General features: G+C 41.0%; 1 protein-coding gene across 1 annotated transcript; it reads left to right on the top strand.

Annotated features, from left to right (window-relative positions):
• The first annotated feature begins 1,124 nt into the window (after positions 1–1,124).
• Positions 1,125–4,548, top strand: paqr8 (progestin and adipoQ receptor family member VIII). Its single transcript, XM_051408626.1, has 2 exons — positions 1,125–1,287; positions 2,426–4,548. The coding sequence occupies exon 2, from the start codon at positions 2,475–2,477 to the stop codon at positions 3,549–3,551; it is 1,077 nt and encodes a 358-aa protein (XP_051264586.1). The 5' UTR covers positions 1,125–1,287; positions 2,426–2,474; the 3' UTR covers positions 3,552–4,548.
• The last annotated feature ends 10,162 nt before the right edge of the window (positions 4,549–14,710 follow it).

The following is a 14,710-nucleotide window of genomic DNA, read 5'->3' as shown; positions in this document are numbered from 1 at the left end:
GCGCTGTTATAGGTACAGTAATGTTCTTTGACAGTTGAGAGCGGCGCCGATCCCCCCATTCAAATTTGGCAGGATGGTTAATAACACCTTTTTCTTTGGTGTGAGAAACTCAGAAATCATATTTATCTTTTGCTTTACACAGACTTTAATGAAACCATTTATTACTTCTTTTCAATATCTTTGCTTTTCAATAGCTGTCACTATCATAAAGGCAATAAAAAGCCCCCAAAAATACTTTAAAAGAAAAGAAATAAATGTACTTGTACATGTTTTACATGTTTACTTCAACATACAGGTTTTTTTTTTTTTTAAATAAGTGAGGAAAGTGCAAATGTGCATGTTTTTGTTCATATTTAATTTATTTCATTCATATTGATGTTATTTATTTTACTTTTTGTTTTATTATGTATGGCACATAATAAATTTGAGATAAATGGCCAGTATTTGTCATGTGATTTGCCTTAAGTGTAACAATATTTTGAATGAAAAACAGTTGCCAATAAGAAATGATCAGTATCGGTATTGTATCGAATCCTAAAAGGGTGGTATCGCCCATCCCTAGTAAAAACCCTGAAAAAGGGAGTATTTGAATGAAAGATGCACGGACACAAACTTTCCTCAGATCGTGTGTGTAATGACTGAAAAGAGGAAACAAGGTGCACTTTAACATAGCGCCCCTGTAATTTGGAGTTTCTTTTTTCTCAGGTCATTTAATTAGCCATATATAGGCTATATATAATATCATATTTGTTGTCATATGCCGAAGTGAAACAGACCAATTTAGTTAGAACATGATGCAGTGCATAGTACCGGACACTAGATGGAGACACACATGCAAAATGGATTTTTTAAATCTAATTTTCCCCAGTGAATCATCGTTATTACGGGTTTAAATGTCCTGTCAGGCCACAATCGTTGTAAAGAATTCGTGGATTATAAACACAATTCAGTTTTTTTAAATATGTAAATACTAACGATATAAAACACAAACTTAATTCTAAAAGACGTTTCCAAGGCGCCTACAAACGTCTCCTATGAGAATAAACAGATTTGCAGATATTGATAATGATATAGCCTAATGATTTCCGGTCATTTAAACCCCGCCCGCTCTCTCCGGGCTGTCGGGTCAGCTGTGTTTTGACGCGTTGCCTCCCCGCAGCTTCCGACGTCTGTCTCCAGCTCCACATGTTATAGGTAAACTGCGCTCCTTCAGGGAGGAGGACAGCGTCCGGTAAACACTCTCCTGCGACTCCACAGGGGCAACAGGTGTTCTGCCGACACAAGCAGGTGAGATGGTGTTTCTTCTCCTCTCCTCCCCGAAACAACATTAATTCAGACTGGCATCAACTTAAGGGTGTGAATCATTTCTACAGCTATTGCAAATTAAATGTGTTTTTTTTTTTTTTTTTTGCAGTTTCTTCTGTGTTAATATAGGATAAAGTATGTGAAACGTTTTTATGCATAGGGCTGATCCTGCTGCAGCTTCTTTGTCGCGAATAGATTAAAGGTAGTAGTAATAGTTTATTATTTCTTTATGGGCTGAAAATGCACATGCAGCAGAATTCGCCTTGTTTGTGTAAGACCAACCCTGTTCAAACCTCCCATTATAACTTGGAAGATCTAAATAGGTGCAGGCATTCAGGGTCACTGATATATCTGACAGCAATAGAGTGGGAAAATGGTGAGGTGTTTTCAGTAGGAGCATATCCTCAGATGGGTGGTTGTTTGTCTTCTTGTCACCATAGGTGCTCATTTACCTTGGTGAGAGCTGTAGTTTACATTCCTCTTTGTGTGCACATGTCATAACAGGGGGGGCGATGGTTACAGGTTTGACTACATACCTGTTTTTCTAGTGTATGTGACTCATGTGGAGAAGAATGTCCTCTCATGTTGTGTGTATTACCTATTACTGTGTCACTTAAAAGTAAGCTGAAATAGTTCAACCTGCAGCAATATGTCAAATCTGCATTACATTAACATTAATGCTATATGAAACAGCAAAATATTTGCAGCTGCATTATTTCAGGGCTCACAGAAACAGTCCTGCTTTGTTAATCTGTCTATTGAAATGTCACAGCATGTGCTCCTGGCTGGTGTGTGTGTGTGTGTGTGTGTGTGTGTGTGTGTGTGTGTGAAGTTTTATTAACTTTCTCTCCCAATTTTAATCCTCCTCAGATTGTATTAAACTCAGACTTTCTCTTCATCTTCCGTTCTTAAACCCCCACCTTCATACCTCTGATTCACTGTGCAGACTGATACATTCTAAGAAAAAAATCTTCACTTCACATCAAAGCACACTCTGGGTTCCTATTTGGTTATGAGCCAATATAAATTATTTTTCAATAAATAACCATTCATTCATTTCTATGTGGCATCCTCTCCTATAAAAAATGACTCTCTTTTATTTAAATGTTGTGTCCCACAGGGTGTCCTGTCCAGCAGTCCTCTTGCTCACCTCCACCTATCACTCAGCTATGTCGGGCGACATTCTGCAGCGGTTCAGCACTTTGCCCGTAAGCATCAAACACCTTAGCCGCCTGCCCAAGTTCTCTGACCTCATCCCTTCCTCCATTCCATCACCCAGCCCCACCGTTGCCGCCTCCCAGGTCCCCAGCCTGTTCCGAGAGCCCTACATACTTACGGGCTACCGTCCCGTCCAGCAGGACTGGCGCTGCTACCTCTTCAGCCTCTTCCAAAGACACAATGAATCCCTGAACGTGTGGACTCATTTGTTGACTGGTCCTGTGCTGCTGCTCCGCTGGTGGGCCAACGTAGGTGCCCTGGGGTACACCTTGGACACAGCCTCTCTACCTCTAAGCATCTTCCTGGTATCTGCTCTGACCTATCTGTTCTTTAGTGTGGCAGCTCACCTCTTGCAGTCTCACTCTGAACGTGCACACTACTTTTTCTTTTTCATGGACTATGTGGGTGTAGCTGTGTATCAGTATGGTTGCTCACTCGGACATTATTTCTACACGTCAGAGGCAGCATGGAGAGAAAGCTGCATCGGGCTGCTGTTTCTACCTGGAGCTGCCCTCTTTGGGTGGCTCTCCTGTGCGGGCTGCTGTTTCGCTAAGTCCAGGTACCGGCGGCCGTATCCATTGCAGCGTAAAATCTGCCAGCTGATTCCAACCACACTAGCGTACATGTTGGACATCAGCCCCGTAGTCCACCGCCTGTTCACCGTCTCCTGGGCACAGGAGCCCTCCCTGCCCTTCCACGCACTCCAGATTGTTTTTTTCCTGCTGTCTGCCCTCTTCTTCTCCTGTCCCATCCCTGAGCGCTTCTTCCCGGGCCACTGTGACTTTTTGGGTCAGGGTCACCAGATCTTCCACCTGTTTCTGTCCCTGTGCACCGTGTTCCAGCTGGAGGCTCTGTTCCAGGACTATGCTAGGCAGAGGGATACAGTGGTGGAGGTATTTGGAGAGAGGCAGCTGTGGTGGGCTTGTGTATTCTTCCCCGCTCTGTTCCTGTGTTGCACCTTGACAGCACTCATCACAATGAGGCATATTAAAAGTAAGCTGCAGGGTAAACAAGAGAGAGACAAGTGACAAGTTTAAGTGTGTGTGTTTGTGTGTCTGTGTGTTTGTGAGAGAGATAGATAGAGAGAGAGAGAGAGAGAGAACAGGGTTGGGCTTAAATGTACCAAATTATATTAACAATATAATAAAATAATAATAATAATAATACATTTTATTTAAAGGCGCCTCTCTGGGCACTCGAGGACACCGTACAACACTTAAAAAATAAGAACAGTAAGAAATAAGAAACAGATAAGAAAAGACAATGTAGATATTAAGTGGGGTATGCAGTTCTGAATAGGTGAGTTTTTAGTCTTGATTTGAAGAGGGGGAGAGAGTCCAGGTTTCTGAGGTCCGGTGGGAGTGAGTTCGAGGGGGGGCGGAGCGGCTGAAAGGGAGGCGGGAGGGACAGAGAGGTGGACAGAGGAGGCAGATCTGAGGGAACGGGAAGGGGTGGCGATGTGGAGGAGTTCGGACAGATAAGGAGGGGAAAGGTTGTGGATGGCCTTGAACATAAACAGGAGGATTTTGAAGTCTATGTGGAGTTTGACCGGGAGCCAGTGGAGTTGCTGCAGAACAGGGGTGATGTGGTGGATGGAGGGGGTTCTGGTGATGATTCGAGCTGCAGAGTTCTGAACCAGTTGAAGTTTATGGAGGTATTTGTGAGGTAGGCCAAAGAGAAGGGAGTTGCAGTAGTCCATGCAGGAGGTGACAAGGCTGTGTACAAGAATGGCAGTGGAGTGGGGAGAAAGGGAGGGGCGGAGCCGATTAATATTGTGTAGGTGGAAATATGCCGACTGGGTGATGTTATTGATATGGGATTGGAAAGATAATGTGCTGTCAAGGATGACACCCAGACTCTTAACCTGGGGGGAGGAGGAGACAGAGGAGTGGTCGATGGTGAGGGAAAAACTGTCAGCAGCAAATAAGGCCGTCTTTATATGTTTTTGTTGAACATAAATCAGTTTGTCTATTAAAAATGTTGATTACTTGAAGTATTTTAACAATAAAAAAAAATGTGAAAGAGCTTTCTGTCTGATACCATTAACAGATCATCTGAAATTTCCGAAGGGTTTAACTGCTGATTCAACAAAGCAATAGTTGGCTCAGTGGACTCCATGGTTTGCTAACTATAGCTCGGTTAAGTTTTCCACAGTGAATCATACTCCCATTTAATTGCGGATGATGACTGTTCTGAGGAGAATGCTGATGGAGGATATTAGTCTGAAACATACCAGGGGTAAACCTTGCACTGCCTACATTTCTGTTCCTAATTTTATGAAATATATTAGTATAATAAACACACATATTGTAGATACCTGTAGGGAAAATGCATTTTCAAGCTCTTCTGATACAGACCTCGTCTGATACAGAAATAAGGCACCTGTGTACTCATCAGTTAGTTTACTGTCCAGTTCTGGACATACTGATACTCTAAACTCTCTCCTGAGGCAAGCAGCAATGTCAACATTGAAAGACAGAGTGAAAGAGCAAATCTGGATTATGGCGTTCAGTGGACTAGCCAGATAGTAGGATTTGGGCGAACAATGAGGCCAGTTTAATACTGAGGCAGGAGGATAGACTGCATGAGGAGAAAAGTTGGCATAACAGTCTTCCACATGGGTAAAATCCCTCAGCAGATCAAGTTGTGAAGTGTGTGTGTGTGTGTGTGTGTGTGTGTGTGTGTGTGTGTGTGTGTGTGTGTGTGTGTGTGTGTGTGTGGGTTGGAGAGAGGACAACACTGCCCTGCAGGGGCAAAAAACAACAACTGCATGTTTCAGTTTTATTTTTCTGGCCAATCAAATGACATATTAGACCTTCAAAATGCTGTTATTGACTCACTAATGGTAATTCTATTTCCTCCCCTGTCCTCTTAATATTGAGTTTCAAAGATCAAAAAAAGAGGATTTTGATTGGGAGCAGATGAAAGACTGGTTTATCTCAACATAATGATATTTAGTAGATTGTGCACCACCCATTTACCCAGCAAGGCCAAACACTATGCAACAAGCCGATGTGGAAAGCATGAGATAACATAAAAAGAACCTAGGGGAAAACGGAAAAGGAACGGAAAATCCTTGGCAGATACTGAATATTTAGAACAGGCTATGACATAAGTCTAGGGTGTTTAGACACTAATGTTAAACACAAATATATCTTGTTGACTCTGTTTGTACATATGGAAGAAACCAGGCTATTGTCAGTGTGTTTGTTGTTAGGTGTTACAGTTCAGTCATATTGAGCTGATAGCCACACCTTTTGTACACTCTGAAATATGAAAAGTAAATGTCCTTCCGGAAGGCCCGGTATCAGTGTGTGAGTCGGAGCTCAGGCTGCAGTTTAAAGGAGTAGTTCAACAATTTGGGAAATGTGTATATATTTGCTTTCTTGCTAAGAATTAAACCAGAAGATTGATACCACTCTTGTATCTGTCTGTTAGTCTAGCTTAGCATAAAGACTGAAACCTGAAGCCTGGCTCTGTCCAAAGTTAACAAAATCTGCCTTCCAGCACGTCTCAACCTCACTAATAACGCCTTGTATCACACTTGTTTAATCTGCAGAATATTGCAGTTTTACAGGGGTCATGTGTTGAACAATTTCTTGGCCTAGCACAGTGACTTTCTGGAGTCTTGTTGTTAGGTTGCCGAGTACATAGCTAGGTCAGGTGTGGTCAGACATACAGCAACATTTTTTTCATACCAGCTATAGCATACAGCATACAGACGGTAGCTGTTAGCTTGCCAGTAGCATATGCACTGACTGTGTGTGGTAGTTTGCCTGTCTGTGTTTCTCTTCTGGTTTTTCTCATATTTCCTCTTATCTCTGTACGTTGATGAAGTGGATTCATAAAGCCCCAGGATATGTTTTTTGCTCCGGTGCTTCTCTGTCTTTGTTCACCTTGGGAGAATTTATTTCTATTCTCATCTGCACACACTTAGAGGCGCTTTTTCCTTACCTTTTGGCAGAGCCAGACTAGCTGATTCCCCGTTTCCAGTCTTTGGACAAAGTTAAACTAAATGGCTGCTGGCTTTAGCTTCATATTTAACGTACAGAGGGAGAGTGGTATCGAAATTCTCATTTAACTCCTGGCAAGAAAGCGAATATGTTATGTCAAACTGTTTCTTAATGCTTTAATTCTTAAAGAAGTGGTAGTCAGCACAGAAGAGCTAAAACCTGGAGAATATTTGAGAAAGGCTACAGAAAATGTGTTACAGTCAGTTATTGGGAATAGTCTGAATGAAAAAATGTGGCCCTCAGTGTGTCAGTGAACCCTGCGGTGGCATTATTAGATTCATAAATGAACATGCAGTAGGCCCACTTTCCTCTGCAGGGTTAAACTCAGCTAACACCAGGAAGGCCATTATTTTTTCAATTTGCCCACAAATAGAGATTATTTGTTAGCTGTGTTCATATGAGCAAATTGTGCTTTCAGGATTATGTTGCAAATAGTTGAAATTGGCCATGTTTCCTGCAGGCTACCTTTCCCCCTGCTGGCTATTGATTTAGCTTTGTGCCGCTGAGCAAATCTCATACAGACCCCAGAAAAGCAACAAATGAAAATTGCTGAGAGCTATAGATTGCCTGTTCTGCAGGGCTTCAGAAGATGATCATGACAGAATGGGGCTGTTAAACAAGTAATGGGCGTGGGTGTTACTTGGTGACATCACTAACAAAGAGGTGTGTGTGTGTGTGTGTGTGTGTGTGTGTGTGTGTGTGTGTGTGTGTGTGTGTGTGTAATGAGTCAGGGGTGGTGAGGAATGTGAGAGTGGATGTGTGTGTCGGGGTAAATCAATGCAATTCTTCCACTGCCTTACCTTCCAGTATGTCACTGCATACAAAACTTTAGTTCATGAGGTTAGTTAAGGAAAATGTACATTTTTCAGAGTTTGATGACTTCCTTGTTTGTCTGTGAAATACTAAGGTGGAGCCAGGAGACTGGAAGCAGCTCTAATCTTCAAAAAGATTAAACAAATGAGATCTAACGTGTTTATGAGTGAGCTTTAGAGGTGTTACTTTTTTCTCCAGACAGAGCCAGGTTAGCTGTGGCTAAGCTAGGTCTCTGGGCTGTCATAGGTGAGAAATAATAAAGTGTAAATATTGTGTTACTGTACATAAGGGTTTTTTTTTAGGTATCTGTCCTTTAGTACACAAATACTTTCTACTCCTTACATTTTCAAAACAGGCTTGTCGCCTTAGTTTTAATGCACTTGATAAGGAATTATCCAAAAAATAATCTCCCCCAAAATCGTGCGTATATCACACACGACAGACATAACATGACAAAAATGACACATAGAAGATGAGATAGTTTAAGAAGAAAGAAACCAACTTAACATATTTTTACAAAATATTAAATCATTATTTTAAAGGCAAAACATAAAGTTTTGTAAACAAAGTCTTTGCTTTAGTGAAAACCTTTACTGAAAATGCTGTTTCCTGAGGAGGGAAGCAGAAGGAAACAATATGAAACGTGTTTAATGACTTAAATACTGTGTGAATGCAGAATTACATAACTGGCCTGCTCCCTTGGCTCTGGATGGGGTAATTCCACTGACCATGCAGTCAAAAAAAAAAAGTGCTTTAGCATGCTTTTAGCTTTATCGTACAGGTGTGGCTGGAAAACATGCACACAGCTGACATTAACAGACAAATTTACACCGTGCAATGGAGCGCCACACTCCTACACTCGTGCACAAGGTTTATCCTGTAGACATGCTGGTTTTTCTTTTTTGCCATCCATGTGTAGAACTCAAACGGCACCTCTGAAGCAAAGTAATCCATTTATACTGGTCCTAGTCTACATCCAAACTCTGTTTGCATTCAAACAATGATCCTTTTTTTCTGTAATCCCTCCCTTGTGATTATGATTTCAGTAGTTTCAGCCAATCAGCTCTTGGTGTAGAGACCAAGAAGGAGAAACTAACGTGCATTGCAACAGCAATGTAATTTCTAGTGTCTTTTACTGGGTATATATCCAACAACTACAACTACTGGAATTAAAAATATAAATGTACCTGACTATATAAGACCACGGAGTCCTAGAAATAATGTGACAAATACTGTATAAGTCATAGCTCAAGGACTACAACAGAACAAAGATCACTGCATATTTAAAATATTTAAAGACTGAGTATCAAACTGCACCGAGCTGCCAATTTCTGCAGTCATGTAAACTGCTGCTAGGGGGAGTGTTTGTGTGTGTGTGTGTGTGTGTGTGTGTGTAAAGCCTTCTCCCTGGCAGGCAGCTACAGTACACACATGAATTAACATCAGTGGTTGGGCTTTCAGGTTTCCCCCACAGGAGGATTTTCAGTATACGTATAAATATAAATACAAATGTCTTGTATTGATGATATGTTATTGGGGTTTTTCACCATATTTCGAGGTTCCAGTATTTTGGGCTAAAACATACCTTCCAACATTCCTGGAAACCACAGGCGTGTCAGGTGCCAATGCGCTCAGGTGCGGATGTAATTTGGCGATGATAAAAAACACAATGGGCTGTTTATGGGCTTGTTTCAGCACCTCCTTCATAACAGACAGGACACCAATGAGTCCCTCCCTATGTCTCATGCCTGCTGTGAGCCACATAAAGCAAAGGCAGTTGAATGACTGACAGCAGTTTTTGACAGAGCTACAGCGGAGTCAGGCAGCATAAAACGTAAGTTATGCAACCTGTTTTTTATTTCATTTCTTGTTTTTTGCCATAATATGATTATGGTTCTTTTTGAAGAATATGTCCCCCTGAAAAGTGCTGGATTTTATGTTTACTGGACATCATCAGGATTGTATCTAATGGAATAACTGATTGTATAACCCACTTTGGTTGTTAATGAATTTGTGTGTGCCTACTTTCGGCATGGTTTTGCCATTCTTTACAGAGCACTAGGACAATGGCTCCAGTAGGGATGGTTGGCATGTTGGGTTGGTTTTCATCCCCAGAGGTGGGCATCATCTCCCTCATTGTTTTCCTCATCCTCAGCATCACTCTGGTGGCCCTTTGTGCCAGATGCCGCAGGTGAGGGAACGTGACACTCATTTGAGTATATTTATATAGATTCATGTCCGTCCTGAATGCTGTCACTCAAGCAGAGTTAAAAAAAAGTAAGAACAGTGTCACCTAATGTATCTTGATCAACACTGCCACCCAGTATAGCACAAGTCTTCTCCTGTTTGGAGTGGCTGCTCACAATGCATTGGCTGATTCGTTTTCCTGTCCCCAGACAGGCTTTAATTGCTTTTCATAATTTTTCAGCAGCACAGAGTTGAGACTTGTTCGACTCGATAGGTGGTTTTTAGTGAAGGGTGTTGCCTGTTTGAAGAGAAGGAAGCAGAGAAGTGTAATCGTAAAAAATCGTTTTAAGGCTGAAGTAGTTGAGTCAAATAGGCTGGGCTTTGAACATTAACCTTTGATAGCCTGGCGGTCCTAATGGGATCTTTGTTTGTGCATGCATAGGTTTTTTCATACACATCTATGCATGCATGTGTGTGTTTGCACGCCCATTACTGAGGTTGTCACGCCAAACATACCAGTGACAGTGACACAGAGGCACTGTGGGGTTAAACAATAGTCTTATCTTTCACAGTTTCTTTCTGCACATTCCATGGCTTGTTTGTCACTCAGAAGAATGAAACCGGAATGGGACTGTAGTGATAGATAGGAATCATAACTCATAACTCAGGAAATCAGTTTGTATATTTAAAGAAGGGGGACACACCTGTGCCAATGTATGTAGATTGAGATGAGACAAAAAAACAGATAAAGGCACAGTAGTCTGATTTGTCATCTTACAAGTTCAACTGATAAGTGGTGTGATCTTTGTGTATTATATTTTTAATTGCCAAGGGAGATCATTATTATGAACGTATAAATTATTATTTGGGAAAGGCACCTGAGCTGTTTTTAAGTCTAAATCAAGTCCCAATTGAGATGAGTCCTGGTCAAGTCACAAATCTTGTCAGAACAAGTCACAAGTCAAGTCTATGTCCAAGTCAAGTCACACATCTTTCCAAAGTCTCAAGCTAAATGACAAGTCTTATTTAAAGAAAGTTTCAAGTCAGTTAAAAAAACTAAACTTGACTTAAGCCTGAAATTACTTAAAGTTTGCCAATGACAGTCTGACCTACCAGAGCCCTTCCCAAAGTTAAGCAGTAGAATGATAAATTCAGTCTGGCTCAGCTGAGCCAGACGGATTAATTGTCCAGTCCAACTAAATAGGAATTAACTGTATACTGCACTGGATTTTTGAACGGTTCAGTGAAGCAGGACAGGAGAGTGCTAAGGGCAGCAGGATGGCCATTATAGACACAAAGCATTTTTGGAAGAAGGGCAGGGGACTGGTGGGTGTACCTGCGTGTGCATGAACCAGGATGAAAAAGACAATAAGGATACAAAATCGGCAAAGAGCCAGAGACAAAACAGGTGACAGACGGACAGTCTTAAAGGTCTTTAGCCATAAAACCTACCTACACTATGTAAATAGAATTGTATGCACCCTTGTCCCCATACACACAGAGTACACACAGTTATGGAATAGCGTCATAACACTTGAAAACCTCTAATTTTCTTTGTTGTCATCCACAGGAGCAGTGGCAACGCATATGACGTGAGCGGCTCAACGGTACAAACTGCCTGTTTTTCATCTTTTTTTTTGTTGCTGTTCATTAGCTGCCAATTAGGAGCAATAAGTGCCTGATAATCAGTAACCAGCAGGAGGACTGTAAAGGCCTTCCTGTAGCTGCTATTGGCCTCATTAGATTGAAATCATGCAAACCCACGACACAATTGAAATAGATTAGGCTATCAAGGAAAATGTCAATGTGAAGTTTTGCTCCAAGGCTATCAGAATTTTTTTTTCAGGATATTATGAGTGCATTATGACCATTAGTTTTATTACACTATTTGCAATAACATTTTCATATTGTGATTATAATTCTTATTACCAAAATCTATAATAATAACAATAATAATCACAATCTTTATTTTTAATACACTAAAACTAACACTTCACAACCATAACATATAAAGGCAAAAAATAATATAAAATATCAAAAGGTAACACTGGGTAATAAAATCAATAAATATAAAAATAATAAAATAAGTATATGTATAGACTATAGAAAGTTACCTATATGTCCGAATGGACTTGACAAGTTCTTCATCAGCTGCTGTCTGTGTAGCTTCACACCAACTGTATGAACATGTATACTGTGCATACATTATGTCCTTATAACCTTTTCTGTCTTTTTCTATGACAGACTAATGGAACAGCAGGGGCCAGCGGGACCACTGGCACAAAGACAGCAGGGGCCAGCGGGACCACTGGCACAAAGACAGCAGGAACCACCGGTGAGTTCTCTGTAAATGGAAGCAAATTTGTAATGAAACATCTGCATTTCGCTGACATTTTTTCATCCAAATTTTCAGACACAGGGACTCTAAATTGGAGGGACCACAGAGACATGCCAGCCAACACACTGGAGAGAAATCTTGCGATAACTGACTAACCAGCACAGTTACAGTCCTCAACCCTAACCCCACAGCCACATTACAAACACACCACAGAAAACAGACGTTACCAATTTCAACGGCAGGAAGCAAGAAATAGGACAAATCCCGCACAACATCCCATTGCACAGAACCCCAGTTTCCCACACTTTACATCGGTCCAAATGGACAGATGGACCGAAAAAAGGAGGATGGGTATAGGAAGGAAAGTTGGCCCTGTTCTCTGCCAGCCTGAGCCACCATCAACACCTTGTCCTCATGGCAAGCCTCACTTATCTTGATACAGTCTTAAAGGAATAACCTTTTTTTAGTTAAGTTGTCTCTCATTTATGAAATCTGCATTCATCTGACAAGAACTTTTCATCTTAAGACTTTCTACAGACTCTAGCTACTGTAATTTAGATTTTGTTTTGTAAGAGTTTGGATTCTGTATATTTTTACTATTCCTTTCTGCCATTACCTACACAGGAACTGACCATTCACAAAATACTTCAATGTTAAAGTTTGTCGTGTCTTTGCCCAAAATTTTAAACAATGCCACATGCTGTAGTTTCCAAGCCTTGAAAGCAGCAGACTTTCTAGGGTTCATCTGTGCTGATTTTACCTTGACCAATATTTGGAGTTTAAATATTAGAGGTGTTGATTTGCGGCATATTTGTCTAGTCTTTGAGCTAATAGGATGGCCGCTAGAATAATTACATGTCAAATAATCAGCACTTACTCGTGTTGATTTTTAACACTGGTGACTTTGTTCTTCAGCCTGTAAGCTGATTGGACACCCTGCTCTTTCCAGGATGCAGACAATTTAAGACCCAGTTAAGAAAGTACTAGGCTACTTCCCACTATTAAGTGAACCCTATACAGGAAGCTGATGTAATTACGTAACTGTCATTAAGCTCTTTCCTGAGTAGAATGCAGCAGTTAAAGGACCATTACAGTGAAACTTTTCTCTTGTTTAGTACAGATTGTGTTTACTTATTAGTTTGATAATTTGGGAAATACACTTATAGGCTTACTTGCTGAGAGTTAGATAAATTAGAACGATATCACTTTCATATGTTTCTGTTAAATGAAGCTAGACTAGACGGGTGAGCTCAGTTTAGGACAAAAACTCATAGTAGGGGGAAACACCGTAGTTTAGCTCTCTCCAAAGGTAAATAAATCCCCTATCAGCACCACTAAAGCTCACAAATTAACACATTATCGTACAGATTCTCTCATTTATTTCATCTGTACAAAACCTGGAGTGTAAAAATTAAACATTGTGATTTCACAGGGGAGTCATATTAAACTATTTCTTGGCCCAGCCAGTGTCCTCTTGGAGCCTTGTCATCACTGTGAGGTTGACGGGGAAGTCACTGCCCCCGGCCAAGATATAGTCCATCAAATAACACTCCCATAAAACACAACACAACTTGCATTGTTACACTTTGGGTTTAGCACAAATTAAACAAATTAAAGTTTTAGAGGTGCTGGTAGGCAGATGTTTTTACCTCTGGGCAGAGGCAGGCTAGCCGTTTCCCCTTGTTTCCAGTCTTTGTGCTAAGCTAAGCTAACCGCCTGCTGTCTGTAGCTTCATATGTAAAAACACACACAAAAACAAAAACATATGAGAGTGGTATCAATCTTCTCATCCTACTCTCAGCAAGAAAGCCAAAGCACACTTTTTGCCAGGCATTGTCAAACAGCAGCATACTGTAAATTTGAATATTATTTGATGTATTATTCCTGCTATTCCTGGCAGCCACTGGTTTCCACTGGTGTCTCTGCCATATGAAAATAAATGAGCGGATTCTTGAAACTGGTTTGAATTTTGTAGCCTGCCACAGTGAACATCAGTTCATATCACAAAACAAAACAAGTTTTACGCTAACGGATTTCCATACTGTATGGAAATCAGCAGAAACCAAGAGCTGGAACAGTGAGAAGGAACGCACTGGGTGCAGTACTGGGGATAAACTATTTAACTATAGTGTTGCCACTGTTGTGCTGGATGGCATAATGGAAGATCATGGAGAAAGTGACTTTTGGTTTTGTACAGAATGTGTTGACATTGATAAATTATGATATGGGGTGGATTTTTCTAAGCTTTGGTTCTCAATGAAGGGATCAACTTTCTGTTTGTATTTGTTCTTTTGTAGTCTTGTCTTTCTGTTCCAGTCTCTCTCAGTCTATTGCTGAACAGTCCCTAGGCTGGTTAGATGGCGCAGATAGAGTCTTGTGGAATTACCTTTATTGTAAACATGTATGACATTCATGATACTTGTGGGTCTGTTTGTCCTGGAAACAAAGTCATTTAAAAGCCACCCTTCCATCCCATCCTGGTTGTGATGACATGGGAGTGGCACCTGGGCTTACAGACAATTCAAAGTGAACCAAAGGTTAAAAAACCTCAAAGCAGGGTGGAGCTGTCATTCTTGTAATGCCAGTTGCCGTGCCGTGCATTGCCTTATTAATCTACTGAACTGTCCAAATAAAACACACCCAAGTGAGACAATGATGTCAGTGATACTGCGTCTCTTGCCACTATTGAAGGCTCAGAAAACCCATTTCCTCAGACTTACTGTGAGCAATGTGTTCCCTGATCAACACACAAGGTTCTGCTTAAGTTAAGACAGCTTTGATGATTTCAGCTGAGAGATTTATGTATTTGTATTTCGTCTGATTCTCACTGATTAGA

This window comes from Dicentrarchus labrax, unplaced genomic scaffold, assembly GCF_905237075.1.
Source record: "Dicentrarchus labrax unplaced genomic scaffold, dlabrax2021, whole genome shotgun sequence".
NCBI classification, from domain to species: domain Eukaryota; kingdom Metazoa; phylum Chordata; class Actinopteri; family Moronidae; genus Dicentrarchus; species Dicentrarchus labrax.
The sequence above is the reverse complement of the archived record's forward strand: the minus strand, read 5'-3'. Positions and strand labels throughout refer to the sequence as shown.

What these genes read in the sequence shown, in the direction of transcription:
- paqr8 (XM_051408626.1), top strand. Translation starts at nt 2,475, where the DNA reads ATGTCGGGCGACATTCTGCAGCGGTTCAGCACTTTGCCCGTAAGCATC.